The following is a 19,142-nucleotide window of genomic DNA, read 5'->3' as shown; positions in this document are numbered from 1 at the left end:
GAATTGTTTGATATGTTGTTTCTCTATTATAAGTTATACGCTAACGATTTTTGTATGTGTGCAACTACATGGTCATAATGCCAATCTAAATGTTCTCATTTGACCACGTAATCGTTGATAATTCACAAAATTAAGTTTCCTAGTTCAAGTCAGTATCTCAGATATGATAGCAAATTATCTTTTTTGTGCTAAATTGGAAGGTGAACATATCTGCCTGGCAGGTATTATATAAACACCTGTCATTTATCAATAATTCAACATAACTTGAGGTCCTCTGATGTTCAGTACTTCAGTACTTTGATTTTTAAATCTCACTTTGTAATTTTTTGAAAAAATGGGTTGCACATAGATTTGATGAGAACGGCTTGCCATAGATATAGACACAACAACAACGTCCTTCAAATTTTATTTTTACTAAAGTGAAAATGTTCCCCTACTGTGTACAGTTGTAGTTAATCTAAGAGCGTTCTGATACGTGTGTATATGTAGATATGATTTACTAGTTGTATATTTCCAACAATGTTTTTATAAATAAACAAACGTCATATGTGGTATTATGTATAAGGTATCCTAAAGCAATTACAATTTTTCAATCTGACTAATATTCTGTTTTCTGGCTATGATGATCGCAAAGTATCCTTGTTCATCTGTTTTATCATGTTCCTCGTAAAAACGTTGAAGCGTTCCCATTTCTTTCATGCAATGTACGGTGCTCAATGTTTCTAACAATTCCTGCTTCGAAGCAACATCCCAGTACGATTCACTATCTCGGTCAGATTTATTCAGAGGACCTTCTAAATTGGTGTAGTTTGGAACAATATCGTGACCGAGAACGCTAAGAGAATTGACAACATCGAAGTTTGACTTCAATAACATAGTTTTAAAAACCTTAACAGATGGAAACTTCAAGCTATATCTGCGCAAGAATTCTTTATTAAAACAATAATACCACACTCCAGGAAGCTGTTCTTTCACCATTGTCGTAATTACGAGCAATCCAGAACTTTTTAAAACTCTATTCGCCTCCTCAAATGTGTCAATAATAGATGGGTAGTTTTCGCCATCTGGATTTTTTTCAATATGATGCAACACCTAAATATCAGAAGAAATGTTATATTAAGAGAAATGGCTGTGAATAAAAAAAAAGAAACATGTTTGAACTAAAATTTCACACTAACAAAGTCAGCGCATTGAACGCATGTTCAAATTATTTATCTAGTGTATACAATACCCCATATAATAAAACAATTTAGAAGAGAACGAAATTAAGTATGGAAATCGTCAAATGACTGATACATAAATTCAAATGAAAGTGAGTTAGAAAATTGGTTTTTAAAAAAGCAAAGTGCGATAAGAGCATTATTAAGACAGTAACTAACGTCAAAATTCAAGCCATAAACAATAAACCATTGCCTACACTATGTGTTATGATCCGAGTATTGTAACATGAATGGTAATTTTCTTTGTTCTTCGAGTCAGTTAACTTCTGGTTTTTTTTTTTTTAAAGGAGTGCATTAACTGAATAGATTTTTAGTTAGACCACTATCGAATCCCGCCTTTGTACGGATTGATAGTTTAGTCTTTAAGTTAGATATATGATTTTTTATTAGTTGTAAGGGGCTTTGAACTAGCTGTCCGATAACTGCGAGTACTCTCAGATCTGTTCATTGTGTCTTTTTTGTGTCGGGATATATAAGTACCCGGCCACGTCCACTTGTATTTTTACCCATCTGATGAGTTAAGCCTTTTTCGACTGATTTTTATAGTTCGTTCTTATGTTGTACTGTTATACCACTGTTCCAGGTTAGGGGAGGGTTGGGATCCAGCTAACAGGTTTAACCCCGCCACATTATTTATGTATGTGCCTGTCGCAAGTCAGGAGCCTGTAATTGATTGGTAGTCGTTTGTTTATGTGTTACATATTTGTTTTTCTTTCATTTTTTTATATAAATAAGGCCGTTAGTTTCTCGTTTGAATTGTTTCACATTGTCTTATCGGGGTCTTTTATAACTGACTGTGCGGTATTGGCTTTGCTCATTGTTGAAGGCCGTACGGTGACCTTTAGTTGTTTATGTCTGTGTCTTTTTGGTCTCTTGTGGACAGTTGTCTCATTGGCAATCTTACCACATCTTCTTTTTTTATTTGACCGCTTCTCATAGGAATAATAAAGAATGGGAGGAGTTTCAACCAGTGCTCTACCTTCCATCTCAGAAGTTGTTAATGCACTGTCTGGTTCCGCCTGCTTGATGAAAGAATAAAACAAAATGTGATAAAAATGACCATAAAATTTCCTATTGTCATTTTGGTTTCCGTGTCTGAGATGATATTCCAGAAATATATGGATGTTTAGTCATTTTCTCCATTTTACAAAGGTCTATCTCCGTGAATTGAGGATGCTTCAAATATTTGTCCCTGGACCTTACGCAATCAAGAACCAATCAATTAACCGATCGTTTTCCAGTTGTTGGGAATGGCAAAATAGTAGTACCTTCATAATTGTTTTAAAAACTATTTCCTTCTTATAACAACGTTTAACTCCTTTGAAACTACACGTCCTATTCATGGTTTGAAGGCAGATAAACATCGAATAAAATTTTGCATCTATCCCCCATCAAGAATTTTCGGAGAGAAAAAATATTTCTATAACACATAAATGTCTCTTGGGTCTGTAAACTTCTATATAATCCCACGGCAACGTCTCATTTACATGTACATATATCTGAAACACAAATCCTACTGACATCTTCCGCATTTTCAGAAAACGAGGGATAGTAATCACGTCACTATTTGATTGACATATTTTATTTACGAAAAACACGGAAAAGTTTTATTGGTCAGCGTTTAACCTTTGACATGTGTCATCGTCCATTAATATAACAACGCCTTACTCATTAACATATTAATTCACTCAAAGCTATGACGGCTTGCACAAAGTTGACGGCCACTGTAAAATGCGCTTTTAAAAGTAGCTTTATACAACCTGTTAAACATATATTTTAGATAGGAAGTTTTTTTATGATAAAATGATTAGATCCAGCTATGAAAATCCACATAATTAAAAAGGTTATCAAAATAAAATCTATAAAGAATGAAATGAACATGAAAAAAACGGCAAAAATATGTGTAACTTGTAACATTAAATAAGCATATAATAGAGTTTTTGACCTGAAATTTGTACAAATTCAACGTATATTCCTGCATTTTTATACAATATTTTTTTCCTGATTCGGACTATGACGTCATACAAACTGCACCTAAAAAAATCAAAATTGGCCATTGTGGATGAGTTTGGAATGTAGTAAGTTACGTGTAAGAAGTAGTAATTTGAAAGAATTAATATCAGAAACTGTAAGAATCGGTGAAAAAAATATGTACTTGCTATTTTCTTATTTCGAAATGACTCGATATTCCAAATGTGCATACATAGAGGTTTAAAAAAATCTACAAACTATGAATGATTCGATAGTCAAGGCCCGAACATCTGATTTTTTTAAATGTCCAGCGATTATGTTACAGTTTAAAGAAACGACGTTTTAATGCTATTTTCTGAATAGGGTATACGACATAGTCGCTCATTATTTCCTTTACACCGCTCTTATCATGTATTTTTTTAGATTTTCAGAATGTGCATTTGCTGTACTTTGTTGTTCGAAAAAAATTAAACATGTTTAACGTTTATTTTTAAAAATCAGGAGATAAACTACGTGTCCAGTGTGTTTGTTACGCTTACGTTTTCTGGGGGAAAATTACGACGTCGTAAATGATTTTAGCTATCTGAAGACGTTACGTTTGTGGAGTCAGCTTTGTTAAATACGTTAATTCGTAAAAGGCATGCTATATATATATATAACATAGCATAAAAGCCTAGCGTGTAAACAAAATGAGAAGACTGAATTTAACAAAAACTACTAACGCTTTGCATACACAACATATTAAAAAATCAAAATGAAAATGTGTGAGAAAAGTTTGTTGTTTAAGGTGCGATAATGGCATCAACAAGACAGCCACCAACAATGCTCTGAATTATTACACTCTGATATCGTTTGGTATGCTTCCGAGAAGATGTTATACCACACCTCAATTATAATGCAGGAAGTCCGAACAAATCATACTTCGTAAAAAAAAAAATCTTATTCAAACAAAAAGTTTTTTGAAACTGAAGCATCATGGTTTTTTTTATTTTTATTCCCACCATTTTTGTGTCGTTTAGAGGACGAGTTATTCAATAGACAGTCGGCATTAAATTTCTGTGTAGCACCATTCCACCAGCGGCTTCATAGACAATATAAAACTCTTGGTTGATTCACTTTTATGCTGAGATTGTGTTTCCTATCAAACTTTCCTTGATTGTGATATCCCCAATACGACTAATCAGTAAACTGTAAATTGCCGTAAGCAAAACGACGGATGTCACTATTGGAGCAGGAACTGTTAATCTTTCCGGACGAGTTTACTCCCGGTTTTTCGTTGGATAAGTGTTGTTCCATCTTAATTTCGTGCAATAACTTTAAACGTAACCAATTGTAATGAATACAATATTGCGACAATTGATGTCTCTTCAGTGATTCATGAGGCTAAACTTTTTGAAATATTAAAACTAGTACATCCGTTATCTAGCTGATATAATCGAAAAGGGCCAAAATTATAGTCAACCCGACCAAGGTATCGGATCTATGCAATAGAGAGGTGTATTCGTTGTGTTATAACATCAGATTCCAATGTGTTGTGTAATGTTTTGTAGGCTTTGTCTTATCTTCTTTTTTTATTTGACCATGGTTTTGTCTTTTATTTCTACGACATTTGTTTTTTATTGCCACCTTTGTATCATTCTTTCCTTTTTTTGCAATTTTTGCAATTTCCGGGGTCAGTTATTTTAGAGGGTAGGCTTTGGTTCAGGGAGATAAGTCTTTAAATCATTTAAGCGTTTGTAAAAGTCAAGTTCATCAATGTATTTTAAGCATTTACCTGAAACAGATTGAAAATAATCTATGTAACCTAGAAGCTTAGAATATATTTTTGAAAATGGTTGACACAAACGTACTGATGATTTTAAGAGTTATTTCCCGTAACCTAGGTCTAACTCCTTAAGAGGTATGTAGAGTCATTTGAATAGTTTTCTCACCTGATTCATCATAACAACATCAAAAGTATTATCAGCATATGGAAGATTTGGAAGTAATGCTTGTTTTACATCCACATATGAGGACAATCCCATAGCTACAAGTTTTTCGTTTGCTTTCGTCAACATTCCTTTACTAGCATCCATCATCGACAGTTTACGTACACCATGTTTTAAAATAGCAGCAGAATAATTTCCTGTTCCACACCCAGCATCAAGAACGTGGATATCCTGGTTAAATGATAAAACGGATGCATGAACAAACTTCATTAAAAACGTCAGTCAGTAGAATTTTTATTTCAGTTGGTCAATATATATACACTGTCCAATTAGATTGTAAAAGAATATACGAATATTTAATATTTGCCAAAGAAGAATGATGTAATTATGATCTAAGATATGCAAATTTATCATATAAACTAGACGTTTGTTCTTTCTACTTTTTGTTTAAGACATGTTGACAGCTTTGAACAATTTTTTTTAGCCAGTTTTTAGCCAACTTAGTACTTATTCCTTAATTCTAAGAAACATTCGAAACACACATTGAACATATATATATATATATATACAACTCGTCTAAACATCAACCCAACAATGTTAGATCTGTAAATTTGCTTTCGCAAATTTTTGGTTCTTCCCTCGCCGGGATTCGAACCCATGCTACTGTGATATCGTGACACCAAATCGCCTGCACTGCAGCCGTCCCGCTAGACCACACGACCACCTGGGCTCTCTAATAAAAAGAGCTTTCGGTGGCCATATGTTACTTTTCCACGTCAGTTTTAATCTAGCGGCGTACTACAGTACATGATATATGAGGCATGAAGATGTTATTGTTACAGATCAGCTAAGTTATCTATAGTAAAGGATCCTACAAATTAATGTAAGATACAGTCACAGAAAATAATTATATTCATAAGTACGTCTGAGTCAGTGACAACCCTACAACAGATGTATCCATCGGATCGCCATCAATGATGGTGATACATGGCTGTGTACATAATGTATATACAACTCGTCTAAACATCAACCCAACAATGTTAGATCTGTAAATTTGCTTTCGCAAATTTTTGGTTCTTCCCTCGCCGGGATTCGAACCCATGCTACTGTGATATCGTGACACCAAATCGCCTGCACTGCAGCCGTCCCGCTAGACCACACGACCACCTGGGCTCTCTAATAAAAAGAGCTTTCGGTGGCCATATGTTACTTTTCCACGTCAGTTTTAATCTAGCGGCGTACTACAGTACATGATATATGAGGCATGAAGATGTTATTGTTACAGATCAGCTAAGTTATCTATAGTAAAGGATCCTACAAATTAATGTAAGATACAGTCACAGAAAATAATTATATTCATAAGTACGTCTGAGTCAGTGACAACCCTACAACAGATGTATCCATCGGATCGCCATCAATGATGGTGATACATGGCTGTGTACATAATGTATATACAACTCGTCTAAACATCAACCCAACAATGTTAGATCTGTAAATTTGCTTTCGCAAATTTTTGGTTCTTCCCTCGCCGGGATTCGAACCCATGCTACTGTGATATCGTGACACCAAATCGCCTGCACTGCAGCCGTCCCGCTAGACCACACGACCACCTGGGCTCTCTAATAAAAAGAGCTTTCGGTGGCCATATGTTACTTTTCCACGTCAGTTTTAATCTAGCGGCGTACTACAGTACATGATATATGAGGCATGAAGATGTTATTGTAACAGATCAGCTAAGTTATCTATAGTAAAGGATCCTACAAATTAATGTAAGATACAGTCACAGAAAATAATTATATTCATAAGTACGTCTGAGTCAGTGACAACCCTACAACAGATGTATCCATCGGATCGCCATCAATGATGGTGATACATGGCTGTGTACATATATATATATATATATATATATAAACGAGTCTAAATTGAAAACTACGTTCAAACCTATGATTGCGTTGGATAAAAACCGCAATTTTTATACGTGTGCATGTCAAACAAATTTCGTTGTAGAAGGGTCTAAAAACAGCACAAACAACATTTTCCAAAAGACCAAAAAAGTGAAGAAGTATATTTAAACAAAACGCATTTGACTAACAGGTCGAACAACTGATGCTCTTTAACCCTGCTGACTGCCATTAAAGATTGCCAAATAAAATTGATCACAAGATGTAACAAAATGGATCTGAATATAAATTTAAAACGTCACAGAAAGAAAAAAAATTGTTAACTTGTGGCTCGATGTATATATATATATATATATACAACTCGTCTAAACATCAACCCAACAATGTTAGACCTGTAAATTTGCTTTCGCAAATGTTTTGTTCTTCCCTCGCCGGGATTCGAACCCATGCTACTGCGATATCGTGACACCAAATCGCCTGCACTGTAGCCGTCCCGCTAGACCACACGACCACCTGGGCTTCATAGAATGAAGCTTTCGCTGGCCATGTGTTACCTTTCCACGTCAGTTTTAATCTAGCGGCGTACTACAGTACATGATATATAAGGCAGGGAGATGTTATTTTTACAGATCAGCTAAATTATCTATAGTAAGGGATCCTACAAATTAATGTAAGATACAATCACTTATATTTATAAGTACGTCTGAGCCAGTGACAACTCTACAACAGATTTATCCATATATACTATTAAAATTTAGTAAAAATAGTAAAACTATTATTTTCATCACGAGAGTGCACAATCAAGTTGTGTCAGAGCTTGTTGATTTTGTATTTGTCAGATATGTTTGCATGTATTTTCATCAAATGTTTACTAAAACTAACATAGTAATATTTCATGAAATTTTCGTGAACCTACTCCTTCATAAGATTAGATAAAAACATTTCAGCTGAAAGTAGAACGTTTCCATGTGTTTTCAAGCTAAGTGAACGCGGAAAAAAATAAGCATGTGAAGCAACAGATGAAAATGAATTGTCAATTAGCAACAAAAAAAAATCCTGTACCCCCTCCCCGAATATCAAATGGTCGTCCACTAAGTATATATAGTTTTCGGTGAAGTGTTTTCTTTCGCCTCATCTTCGTTATTTTTCTGTGTGGTCATCATGTTGTTTGTTTTCTTCGAGTTATGAATTTTATTGCCCCATTGATAAGTCTGTCTCTTATTTTTGGGTCAAATATTCGTTGTCACGTAATCATGTTATATATAACCCATTTTAAATTCAAAGCGCGACAGACCATTTCTTAAACGTAAGGTCGTTATATGAAATCAAATACAATTTTATTATAGCATTATTTTAAAGAACACGGTTATCAATTGAACCGAATCTCACATGACACACCATTACCTTACATTTATTACGTTTCATTATAAAAGGTGTTTTTTATCTGTTATTAAAATCTAAAAATTTGTCAACGCATTATTGAAGACATGTGTACTGTCGTGATACTTTTCGTTTTACTTTGTCAAGATAGATTAAATCTACAAAATTTAAACAAAATTGAAAGGATTGGTGAATAGAACTATTTTTGCAATTTCAGGGATAATAATTTTAATTACTTTTATCAATATAAAAAAAGGAAGAGTTGTCAGTTGTCAATTGTCAATGAGACAACTATCCACCAGAGACAACATGACGTAGATGTAAGCAACTACAGGTTACCACACAACCTTCAACAATGAGCAAACTTCAACTTCACATTCGAACTTTTAAGATAAGTTCAATTTTGAATTCATTTATTGTCGGCTGTAGGCGGTTTTCTAGCTGAAAACAAGCATAATTCCGATTTCCTGGTGAAAGCAAAGCGTGGTTTTTTTTACTGGAATAACCCTCGTACCTTCGTCAGGTACAGAAGAGACAACAAACAAAAATAAAACGTTTGAGAACAAAAAACACCAAGGGGGTCTAGACAGAATAGACAATAAGCTAAGAAAGACTGTGGTCAACTTAATCCGAAGGAATTGAAATCTTAGTTTTAGTACAATTACAGAATTGATGAACATGAAATTCATTGATAAACTGTTTCAATTGACTCATGGCAGTACTTGAATACTGACTCCTTGGCGGGTTGTACTTTCGGGGAATGATTTAAAGTCAGCTGCCGTACCGACCAAGTGATTTTGGTGACACAAGGAAGAGGAGTGTATAGGGTCTTATTTTGCCTAAAAATGAAGTATCTGTAGAAATGAAAGTCATTGACGGTATATAAACAAGGAGATGTGGAATGATTGTAAATGAGACAACTATCCACCAAAGACCAAAGGACAATGATGTAAACTATTACATATCGCCGATATGTTCATTAATGAAATGTAAGACATTTAAAGTTTTATGTATAATTCCGAGTTTATACGATCCATAAATTCATTGGAAATAATAAACTGTTAACCATACTAGTCTTTTAATATGTTGATTTAAAACTGAAATAAAGTTTAAGAATAAATTGCTTACTAAAATTGTGGAGGATAAAAAAGGGCATAGTAGAAAAGTAAACAGATCAAATAGTAGACAATCATATCATTACAACGTCTCTGCTAATTATTGAAGACTGATTGTTGGTATTTAACACCACTGTCAGCACTCTTGGCTTCAATTATTCATGATAAACGAATAAGTATTATGTCTTTGTATGTCTGAGATGTCAGCTTTTTACACGGAACAATGTTTTGAAGTGGAATGTAGGGTCTTTTTTTCACAACACTTCAAGCGTAGTAATATTTTTCTTTAGTACTATGTTAACACCCGCATGTGATGGATATGTTTTGGTATTATTACTTCTTGTTACCCTCCCGCCACCCCCACCCCCCCCAAAAAAAAACCCCAACAAAACAACCCCTTAAACTTGATCATCGACACTAAAAGCCAACATACTATTATATGATACAATAAGTATTATATGTTACTGCAAATAAAATAAACTTTATAAATTTCGTGTCAGGGTCCGAAGCGCTTTTCTGGATTTACCTTCACCAGGAACGATCAAACCTAAACATTTGGAAGCCGGGGATGCATAAATATGCTGAAACTTTTCAAGCTATCAACAATCTTCTACTACTTTTGCTGTTGATTACACAATAATATTTTTTACCCTTTAAAATCTGCGTCTTCAATCTTGAATGAAACATTTCTCATTTAGTTAATTTGAGACAAAGGATTAACTTTCTACGAGTTTTTCATTAAAAAGAATACCAACAAGCTTAATACACTTAGGAATGTATTGATCATTCTTATATACATAGTTACCTTAATATCCTTCTGTAAGTGCACTTGCATCATACCAACTATCACATCGGCCCCAGCTGCCTGTCGTCCATGGTCATAATTCTCTGAAGCCGATTCATAATCAGCAAACTGACTCATTTTCCAAGTAGACGCTTAGAGGTTTCTCTATAAACGATAGTTTTTCAATTTATATAAAAAATCAGAGAGTGCATTGTTATTATTTTGCAATTTTAGTTTCTAGTCGAAACCACGTTTTTTTTTTATTTCCATGTGTATATCTTTTTTATATTTTGAAAGAAAGAATAAATGTTCAGATAACCATATATTTCCTAATTATCTTCATTTGTTGTAAAGGGTTATACTAATAAATCTCGTGCTTTTTATACCAAATATCTTTTCTAGACTATAGAAATTGAAAGGATAAAGATGAATTTGTAAATATTGTATGACATTGAATTGAACTACATCTCTAGGACTAAATGATATTTTGATTATATGGAAATTTGTCAAAAATGGTGATAAATCATTTAAGTATGTGTTAAGTTGTTGACCCGCTGACTTTTACTGATTATCTCCTTATTTATAACTTAAATATTAGTATAATGTAAGGTTTGGCTCCTTTCTCCTTCCCTTATAAACATGTAACCACTCCCCCTTTTTAATAGTTCCTTGATCCACTAGTGATTAAACTAAGCGGACCAAAATAGGCTACTGTAATTTACCTCTTCCGTTTGAATAATTCATCAAGATAAATAAATCAATATTATAAGAATTGTATAAACTACATGAGTTTAATATATTATGTATTGGCGGGATCATGACATGTTTAAGGAAATAGATGAGGTTTTGCTTGTAAAATTAGAACTATTTAAACTAATCAAAGAACAAAAAAGGTCTATGCTGTGAAGTTTTAAGGAAAGGGCAACCAACGCATACTGTTTACACAAGCAAGGGTCATATAACATGTATAAGTATAGAATTATAGTCCCTTAATCTTCTCCAATCTCGTATTGGGGAGGGGTGTCTGTTTTATGCACAGTCACGTCTGATCGAAATGCGAACATTCATGGAATGCATTATCCAGTCTTCAAACAGTGCAAAACACATTTATTTTTTGTTTGTTGTTAAATTGATTAAATGTTAAATAATGTAGTAAGTTAACGTCTTAAATGTGGCAGAATGTTTGACACTCGACTTGAGAAAGCAACTGCTAGTTGTCTACATTGAGATTGAAATCTGTATGATTTATTCGTTCCTTATTGTTAATTTACCTTATTTGGATGATGTTGTTGCTTTTGCCCCTTTTTACAGTGTGTATATTTCCCAACTCGTTCACTATGCCAGTGTCTGTAGTAATGAACGTAATCTGTTTACAAAATGTATAACTGTATAATTAATAAATTATTAAGTCAGAATTTCATTACCACGATTAAAACCTTTTACTAAATTTTATCATAGATTCAAAGTTTTGGTTTGCAAGTTTGGCTGTACCTGTAGAATATTATAAGAAACGGGATTTTACAGTGCATGATGTTTTTAAAATAGAGACCGTAATTTTAGATACGGTCAATATTAACATATTGATCCTTTGAATAAACTTATTCCTAAAGGTTATCATTTTTACACTGTAGTAAGATCTTTGATTATTCTCTATTTGTACTAACATGGAATTTGTTTTTGAAAAAATAAAATATAACTAAATATGTATTGCTATAAAGTTATGAACACTTATGGTCCTACATCCTGACGATATCATTTTTTTTTTCATTGCAAAAGTTTAATAAGTATGCTTTACTCAGACTGTTTATGACGTCTTTATAGTGAATCTGTTAGACGAGTACTTATTGATATTTCAGTCTAGGAAAACATGTTTTGTTTATTAGTTTGTAGGGTATTCTTTTTTCTTTATATGCCTGTCCGAAGTCAAAAGCCTGTAATTCAGTGGTTGTCATTAGTTGCTGTCTGCCATATTTTTATTTTTTTTTAATAGCTTTTAGCATAAATTAGGCCGTAAGTTTTCTTTTTTGAATTACTTCCCATTTTACACTACATGACATTACCAGTATTTTTATATATACGTTTTGGCAAATACCATGACAGAGAAGGTAAAAAAGAGAGTTATCGATGTTCTTATACCCCGGTGGTGGTGAATTATGAACGAATTTCATCTGATGAAAGAAAATACCTGTAAGATACACTAGCTATCTACCAATCAAAAGCCATAATATATATATATATAGATTATAGTTAACAGTACACAGCAAATAACTGTAAATTTTCAACCTTAACCCACAGGAGACTGATAAGAAATTAACATAAAGGTGTTTGTAAGTGAGTGTATACTAATTCACTCGGTGATAAACAAGTGTAATAGGTATATTAAAGATAATAAATAGAAATAAAACAAAAGGAGTAGAATCAAGAGTTGTAACATGCCTAATATATCATGTTCTGTGTTACAACTCTAGATTCTACTGACGAAGAAAGGTAACACTAGGCCACCGAAAGCTGAATTTTTAGTTCAGTCAAGGTGGCCGAGTGGTCTAGAGCGCTGGACACAGTGCAGGTGGTGTTGTCACGATATCCCAATAGCATGAGTTCGAATCCCGGCGAGGGAAGAACAAAAATTTGCTTCCGCAAATTTGCAGATTTAACATTGTTGTGCTAATATTTAGAGTAATTATATAAATATATAATCTGTGACTGTATCTTACATTAATTTGTAGGATCCTTTACTATATATAATTAGCTGATCTGTAAGAATAACATCTTCATGCCTTATATATCATGTACTGTAGTACGACGGTAGATTAAAACTGACGTGGAAAGGTAACACCCTGCCACGGAAAGCTTCATTTTTATGAAGCCCGGTTGGTCGTGTGGTCTAGCGGGACGGCTGCAGTGCAGGCGAGTTGATGTCACGATATCTCAGTAGCATGGGTTCGAATCTCGACGAGGGAAGAACAAAAAAATTGCGAAAGCAAATTTACAGATCTAACTTTGTTGGGTTGATGTTTAGACGAGTTATCTAAATATGAGGGTAAATTTTATGTGGTCTTCCAAAACCTTTAGATCCCTAACATCAACGAAGAGACATTTATTGTCGAAATCCGGATCTGGTGTACAAAAAAAAATATTGACACCTTATGTTTGTGGCATAACATCGTGGCCACAAGTTAATTGTTTTCTGTTTAGTATTAAATTTATAGTAAGATCCATTTTGTTACATCTTGTGATCAATTTTATTTGGCAATCGCCAATGGTAGTCAGCATGGTTAAAGAACATCAGTTGTTCGACCTGTTAGTCAACTGCGATTTGTTTAAATATACTTTTTCACTTTTTTGGTCTTTTAGTAAATGTTGTTTGTGCTGTATTTAGACCCTTCTATAACGAAATTTGATTTACATGCACACGTATAAATATTTCGGTTTTTATCCAACACAATCATAGGTTTGAACGTAGTTTTCAATTTAGACTCGTTAATATTTTTTCGTTTGGGCTTGTATCATATTTCCCCTCCGGTTTATATGATCCGTTCATCCTATATTGACTCTTAAAATTCAAGAGTCTATCTAAAAATTAGGGTAATTTTTATATGGCCTTCCAAATACTGTTTCGGTCCCTAACATCACTGAAGAGACATTTATTGTCGAAATCCGGATGTGGTGTACAAAAAAGAATATTGTTACCTTATGTTTGTGGGATAACATCGTGGCCACAAGTTAATTGTTTTCTGTTTAGAATTACATTTATAGTAAGATTCATTTTGTTACATCGTGTGATCAATTTTATTTGGCAATCGCCAATGGCAGTCAGCAGGGTTAAAGAACATCAGTTGTTCGACATGTTAGTCAAATGCGTTTTGTTTAAATATACTTTTTCACTTTTTTGGTCTTTTGTAAATTGTTGTTTGTGCTGTATTTAGGCCCTTCTACAACGAAATTTGTGTTACATGCACACGTATAAAAATTGCGGTTTTTATCCAACGCAGTCATAGGTTTTAACGTAGTTTTCAATTTAGACTCGTTTATATAGTTATTTGCGATGTGGACTGGCACAACTTTAAATTTCCAAAGGTTGTGACAGTTTAGATGTTATAACTGCATGGAGGGCAGCCTCGAACAAAACAAATCAAAAATGCCCTAACTGATCCAAGTTGGTATAATATTTCAAATTTGACAACGGTAGGGCAATTGCAACAGAAACCGAAACAGAAACAGAAAAAGCCTCCCAAACGAATAGCAGTGTAAAAATGATTAGAAAAATAAGTATTATCTAATAAGGTAAAATAATTGAACGTGGCTACGTACTTATACATCCATCCCAAATGAATGGAGCCCTGTTATTTAAACTGGTATTTAAAAAAAAATCTTCAAACTGTAAAGCCAGTACGGAAGCCGGAGTTACTGGAAACAAGCGATGACAGGAAAATGAGTGAAACCATTCTATGTTTTTCATTTATGCCCTCAGGGGAAAATGTCCTTAACTTTCTTATCCAAAATTTTTCCCGAGCGACTCTGTCGACCTTCGACCAACCCTCGTTGTGGTCTATGATTGTGATGGTAAGGTTTTTGAGATCAGCTTGGGCGTGCCCAGGTGATCTCAAATGACGACTTACGGGAAGGTCGGGCTTGCAAGTGTAGTCACTTTGATGACCATTCATGCGTTTGTTGAATGGCTGCTCTGTCTCGCCAACATACTGAATGCCACATCGACACTGAAGGAGGTATACAACATTCTGGGGTTTGCAAGTTTTATTGCAAAATATAGTGTACACAGACCCAGTCGAGTGGCAAGTAAATGTATAGTTAACCTATTGCTTATAGTTTAAAAAAAAAACAGACCAAAACTCAAAAACTTAACACTGAGCAATGAACCGTGAAAATGAGGTCAAGGTCAAGTAAAACCTGCACGACTGACATAACGATCATAAAATATTTCCATACACCAAATATAGTTGACCTATTGCATATAGTATTCGAAAAATTGACCAAAACTCAAAAACTTAACTTTGACCACTGAACCACGAAAATAAGCTCAAGGTCATATGACACCTGTCAGCTAGACATGTACACCTTACAATCATTCCATTCACCTAATGTAGTAGACCTATTGCATATAGTATAAGAAAAATTGACCAAAACACATAAAACTTAACTATAACCACTGAACCATGAAAATGAGGTCAAGGTCAGATGACACCTGCCAGTTGGACATGTACACCTTACAGTCCTTCCATACACCAAATATACTAGACCTATTGCTTATAGTAACTGAGATATGGACTTGACCACCAAAACTTAACCTTGTTCACTGATCCATGAAATGAGGTCGAGGTCAAGTTAAAACTGTCTGACAGACATGAGGACCTTGCAAGGTACGCACATACCAAATATAGTTATCCTATTACTTATAATAAGAGAGAATTTAACATTACCAAAAATCTTAACTTTTTTTCAAGTAGTCACTGAACCATGAAAATAAGGTCAAGGACATTGGACATGTGACTGACGGAAAGTTCGTAACATGAGGCATCTATATACAAAGTATCAAGCATCCAAGGTCTTCCACCGTCTAAAATATATAGCTTTTAAGAAGTTAGCTAACACCGCCGCCGTATCACTATCACTATGTCGAGCTTTCTGCAACAAAAGTTGTAGGCTCGACAAAAACCATGATTTGACTTTAGAAAATACATTTATTAGTGAAAAAAAATCATCAAAGACACCGGCTAATAATTTAGAATGATATCAGTGGAAACGATTAAATGATCCGAAAGGAATAAGTCTTTGTTGATTTCCTAATTTTCATCTAATACTTAACTGTTACATTACAAATGAAATTACTTATTGTAAACATCAAAATGTCTGATATCAATTAACATTTCCAAAGTCCTTCTAGTCACTGATCTGATTATTTGTTTTTCTTGGTTAAGCTAAATGAGTAAAAATCAAATCCAGTATCTCACACACAGACAGAAGACTAGCCCCTTAAAACAACTCCATTGATTCACTAATATAACCTGTAACAAAGTAAACAACATTAAACCTGTAATTTCTGTGATCCACTAACATAACCTGTAACAACGTAAACAACATTAAACCTGTTATTTCTGTGATCCACCAATATCACCAGTAACAAAGTAAACAACATTAAACCTGTAATTTCTGTGATCCACTAACATAACCTGTAACAAAGTAAACAACATTAAACCTGTAATTTCTGTGATCCACTAATATAACCTGTAACAAAGTAAACATCATTAAACCAGTAATTTCTGTGATCCACCAATATCACCAGTAACAAAGTAAACAACATTAAACCTGTAATTTCTGTGATCCACTAATATCACCAGTAACGAAGTAAACAACATTAAACTTGTAATTTCTGTGATCCACTAACATCACCTGTAACAAAGTTATGGAAAGTCTCAGCTGTTATATATTAGAGATTTACAAAACGTTATGCTGAAGCTTAAAATGTAAAGTTAAGACAGCGTGATGTTGAATTGAGTCTTCAAAAGGCTAACTTTAAATTACAATATGCTAATTTGAATCTGTGCAATGTTGAATTGCAAATACAAGTGCTTTAGTCGTGATAGTATAATGATAAGTCACGATGTTGTGATGATATGCCAAACACACGTTACGTTGAGTTTAAAGTACATGATGTGAAGTTGACGTTGCATGATGTTAGCTTGCAGATGGATAATGCTCAGTCATTCACTTCGATTGCTATGATAACAAATAAAATAAATAGCTAAAATGTATGATGCTGACTTGTTATTAATAAATGTTGAGCTGAGATAGTACGATGTTATATCATTGTTATATTGCGATAGGTCTATCATGCAATCTGTTGATTTAAAACACCATGATGTACAGTTGAAAGTACATGATGTTAGGTTAAGATAACACGATGCTACACCACTATATTGAAACGAAAGACCTACCATACAATGTGTTGACTTCAAACAACACGATGCAACGTTGAAAGTACATAATGTTAAGCTAAGATATCACGATGGTTTTTAAGTATAATGTCACGATGGGCTTACCATACAATATGCTCACTTGAAACTGCATGACGTACAGTTGAAATTTTGTAATGTTAAGCTAAGATAGCATGATGTTATATCATTATAATGTCACGATAGGCTTATAAGATAGCACGTTGTTATATCATTTGAATGTCACGATAGGCTTACAACACAATATGCTCATTTAAAACTACATGACTTACAGTTGAAACTAGGTGATGTTAAGCTAAGACAGCATGTTGTTATATCATTTGAATTTCACGATAGGCTTACCATACAATATGCTCATTTAAAACTTCACAACGTACAGTTGAAAGTATGTGATGTTGAGCTATGATAGCACGATGTTAATATCATAATAATATCACGATAGGCTTGCCATACAATATGCTCATTAAAAACTACACGACGTACAGTTGCAAGTACGTGTTGTTCAGCTATTACATCCCAGCTCCTTTGTTCTAACAGGGGTGATCTGAGCCGGATCACCCCTACCAGATCACCCCAGTTTGAGTTTCTTTGTTATGCATGCTTTCCTTTGTGCTGTAACATTTTGGCAGGAATGTCAAATCCACTATAAAACTTATAATTAATTATACGGAAAAGACTATCTATCAAAATTCACGTAGAAAAAATCGAGTGTATATGCCGGGATTCAAACTCAATACCTTTAGCATATCAAGCCACGGCACAAACCACTACACCAGGACGACTGGATACGAACTAATAGTAATTTGGCATACTTAAAGGAAGCAAGATCTTTTTATAATGGGGCGAGTTGTCAGAACTTTATTCAGTGGGGTTTAAACCTTTTTCGTTAATAAGTACTTTTCAGACTGATTGTTCAATTTGATTTTACAGTTTTTCAAAAGTGGGGCGAGTCGGTAAACAAGAGTGGGGCGATTTGTTTTATAAAGTGGCGATAAAGTATGGGCCGATTGGCAAGTGGGGCGAGTTGACATTGATTGATATCTACTCATCGTGTTTGGGGGTCATAAAGGGTATACATCATGTAGTAATATGTAAAGTATGTTATAATGGTTGTGTGGCGTTCTAAACTATATTTTATTAATTGTAAATGGTTTTTCGTCTATTCTAAAACAGCTGGGATGTAAAATAGTTATCCCACTCGGACTTGGTGTGTCAGTGTTAGATCATCCTCTGGCCTCCGGCCATCGGGGTGATCTTACACTGACACACCGCGTCCTTGTGGGATAACTATTAAAGATAGCACGATGTTATATCATTATGACGTCACAAGCGGCTTATCATACAATGTGTTGACTTGAAATTACACGATGTAAATTTGAAGTAGTTTGGTCTTGACTTGAACAGTAAAATGTTGACAAATATAAGATCGTTTTATGTTAAATTGATAGACACTAATAATGCGTAAACATTACAGAATTGTGTGCATTGAAACTGCAATTCTATGGAAAAGAATGAGGGACAAATCCCCAGGATTTTTTCTTCTTTATTAGCAAGTTGATGAATATTTATATATATTTGTACAGAGCCAAGATTTATTCATATTCATATCACACTTACATATTATCGTCCTTATATGCATGTAATATTTGCCACTGTACACTAAACACAAATACATTATCATCAATTCTTTTTTATGAAAAGGAGCCTTTTTGAAGCACGTTTATCGATTTGACACCCTGTAATTCATGTTTTTTGGGAGTTCCTCGAAAATTATAACACATTCCTTCTTTATTTGTAAAATCGCAAAGTGACGGGTGCCACATATAAAACAGGATCTGCTTACCCTTCTGGAGCACCTGAGATCACCCCTTT

The 19,142-nt window shown here is 34.1% G+C and overlaps 1 protein-coding gene across 1 annotated transcript; it reads right to left on the bottom strand.

Annotated features, from left to right (window-relative positions):
• Positions 1-393: 393 nt before the first annotated feature.
• On the bottom strand, positions 394-10,452 carry LOC134719606 (demethylmenaquinone methyltransferase-like). The gene is made up of 3 exons (XM_063582597.1): positions 10,321-10,452; positions 5,123-5,350; positions 394-1,092 (listed from the first exon to the last, which is right to left on the bottom strand). Exons 1-3 carry the CDS (start codon positions 10,435-10,437, stop codon positions 580-582), a joined length of 858 nt encoding a protein of 285 aa, XP_063438667.1. The 5' UTR covers positions 10,438-10,452; the 3' UTR covers positions 394-579.
• Between the last annotated feature and the right edge of the window lie 8,690 nt (positions 10,453-19,142).

This window comes from Mytilus trossulus, chromosome 5 (genome assembly GCF_036588685.1).
Source record: "Mytilus trossulus isolate FHL-02 chromosome 5, PNRI_Mtr1.1.1.hap1, whole genome shotgun sequence".
Classification (NCBI taxonomy): Eukaryota; Metazoa; Mollusca; class Bivalvia; order Mytilida; family Mytilidae; genus Mytilus; species Mytilus trossulus.
The sequence above is the reverse complement of the archived record's forward strand: the minus strand, read 5'-3'. Positions and strand labels throughout refer to the sequence as shown.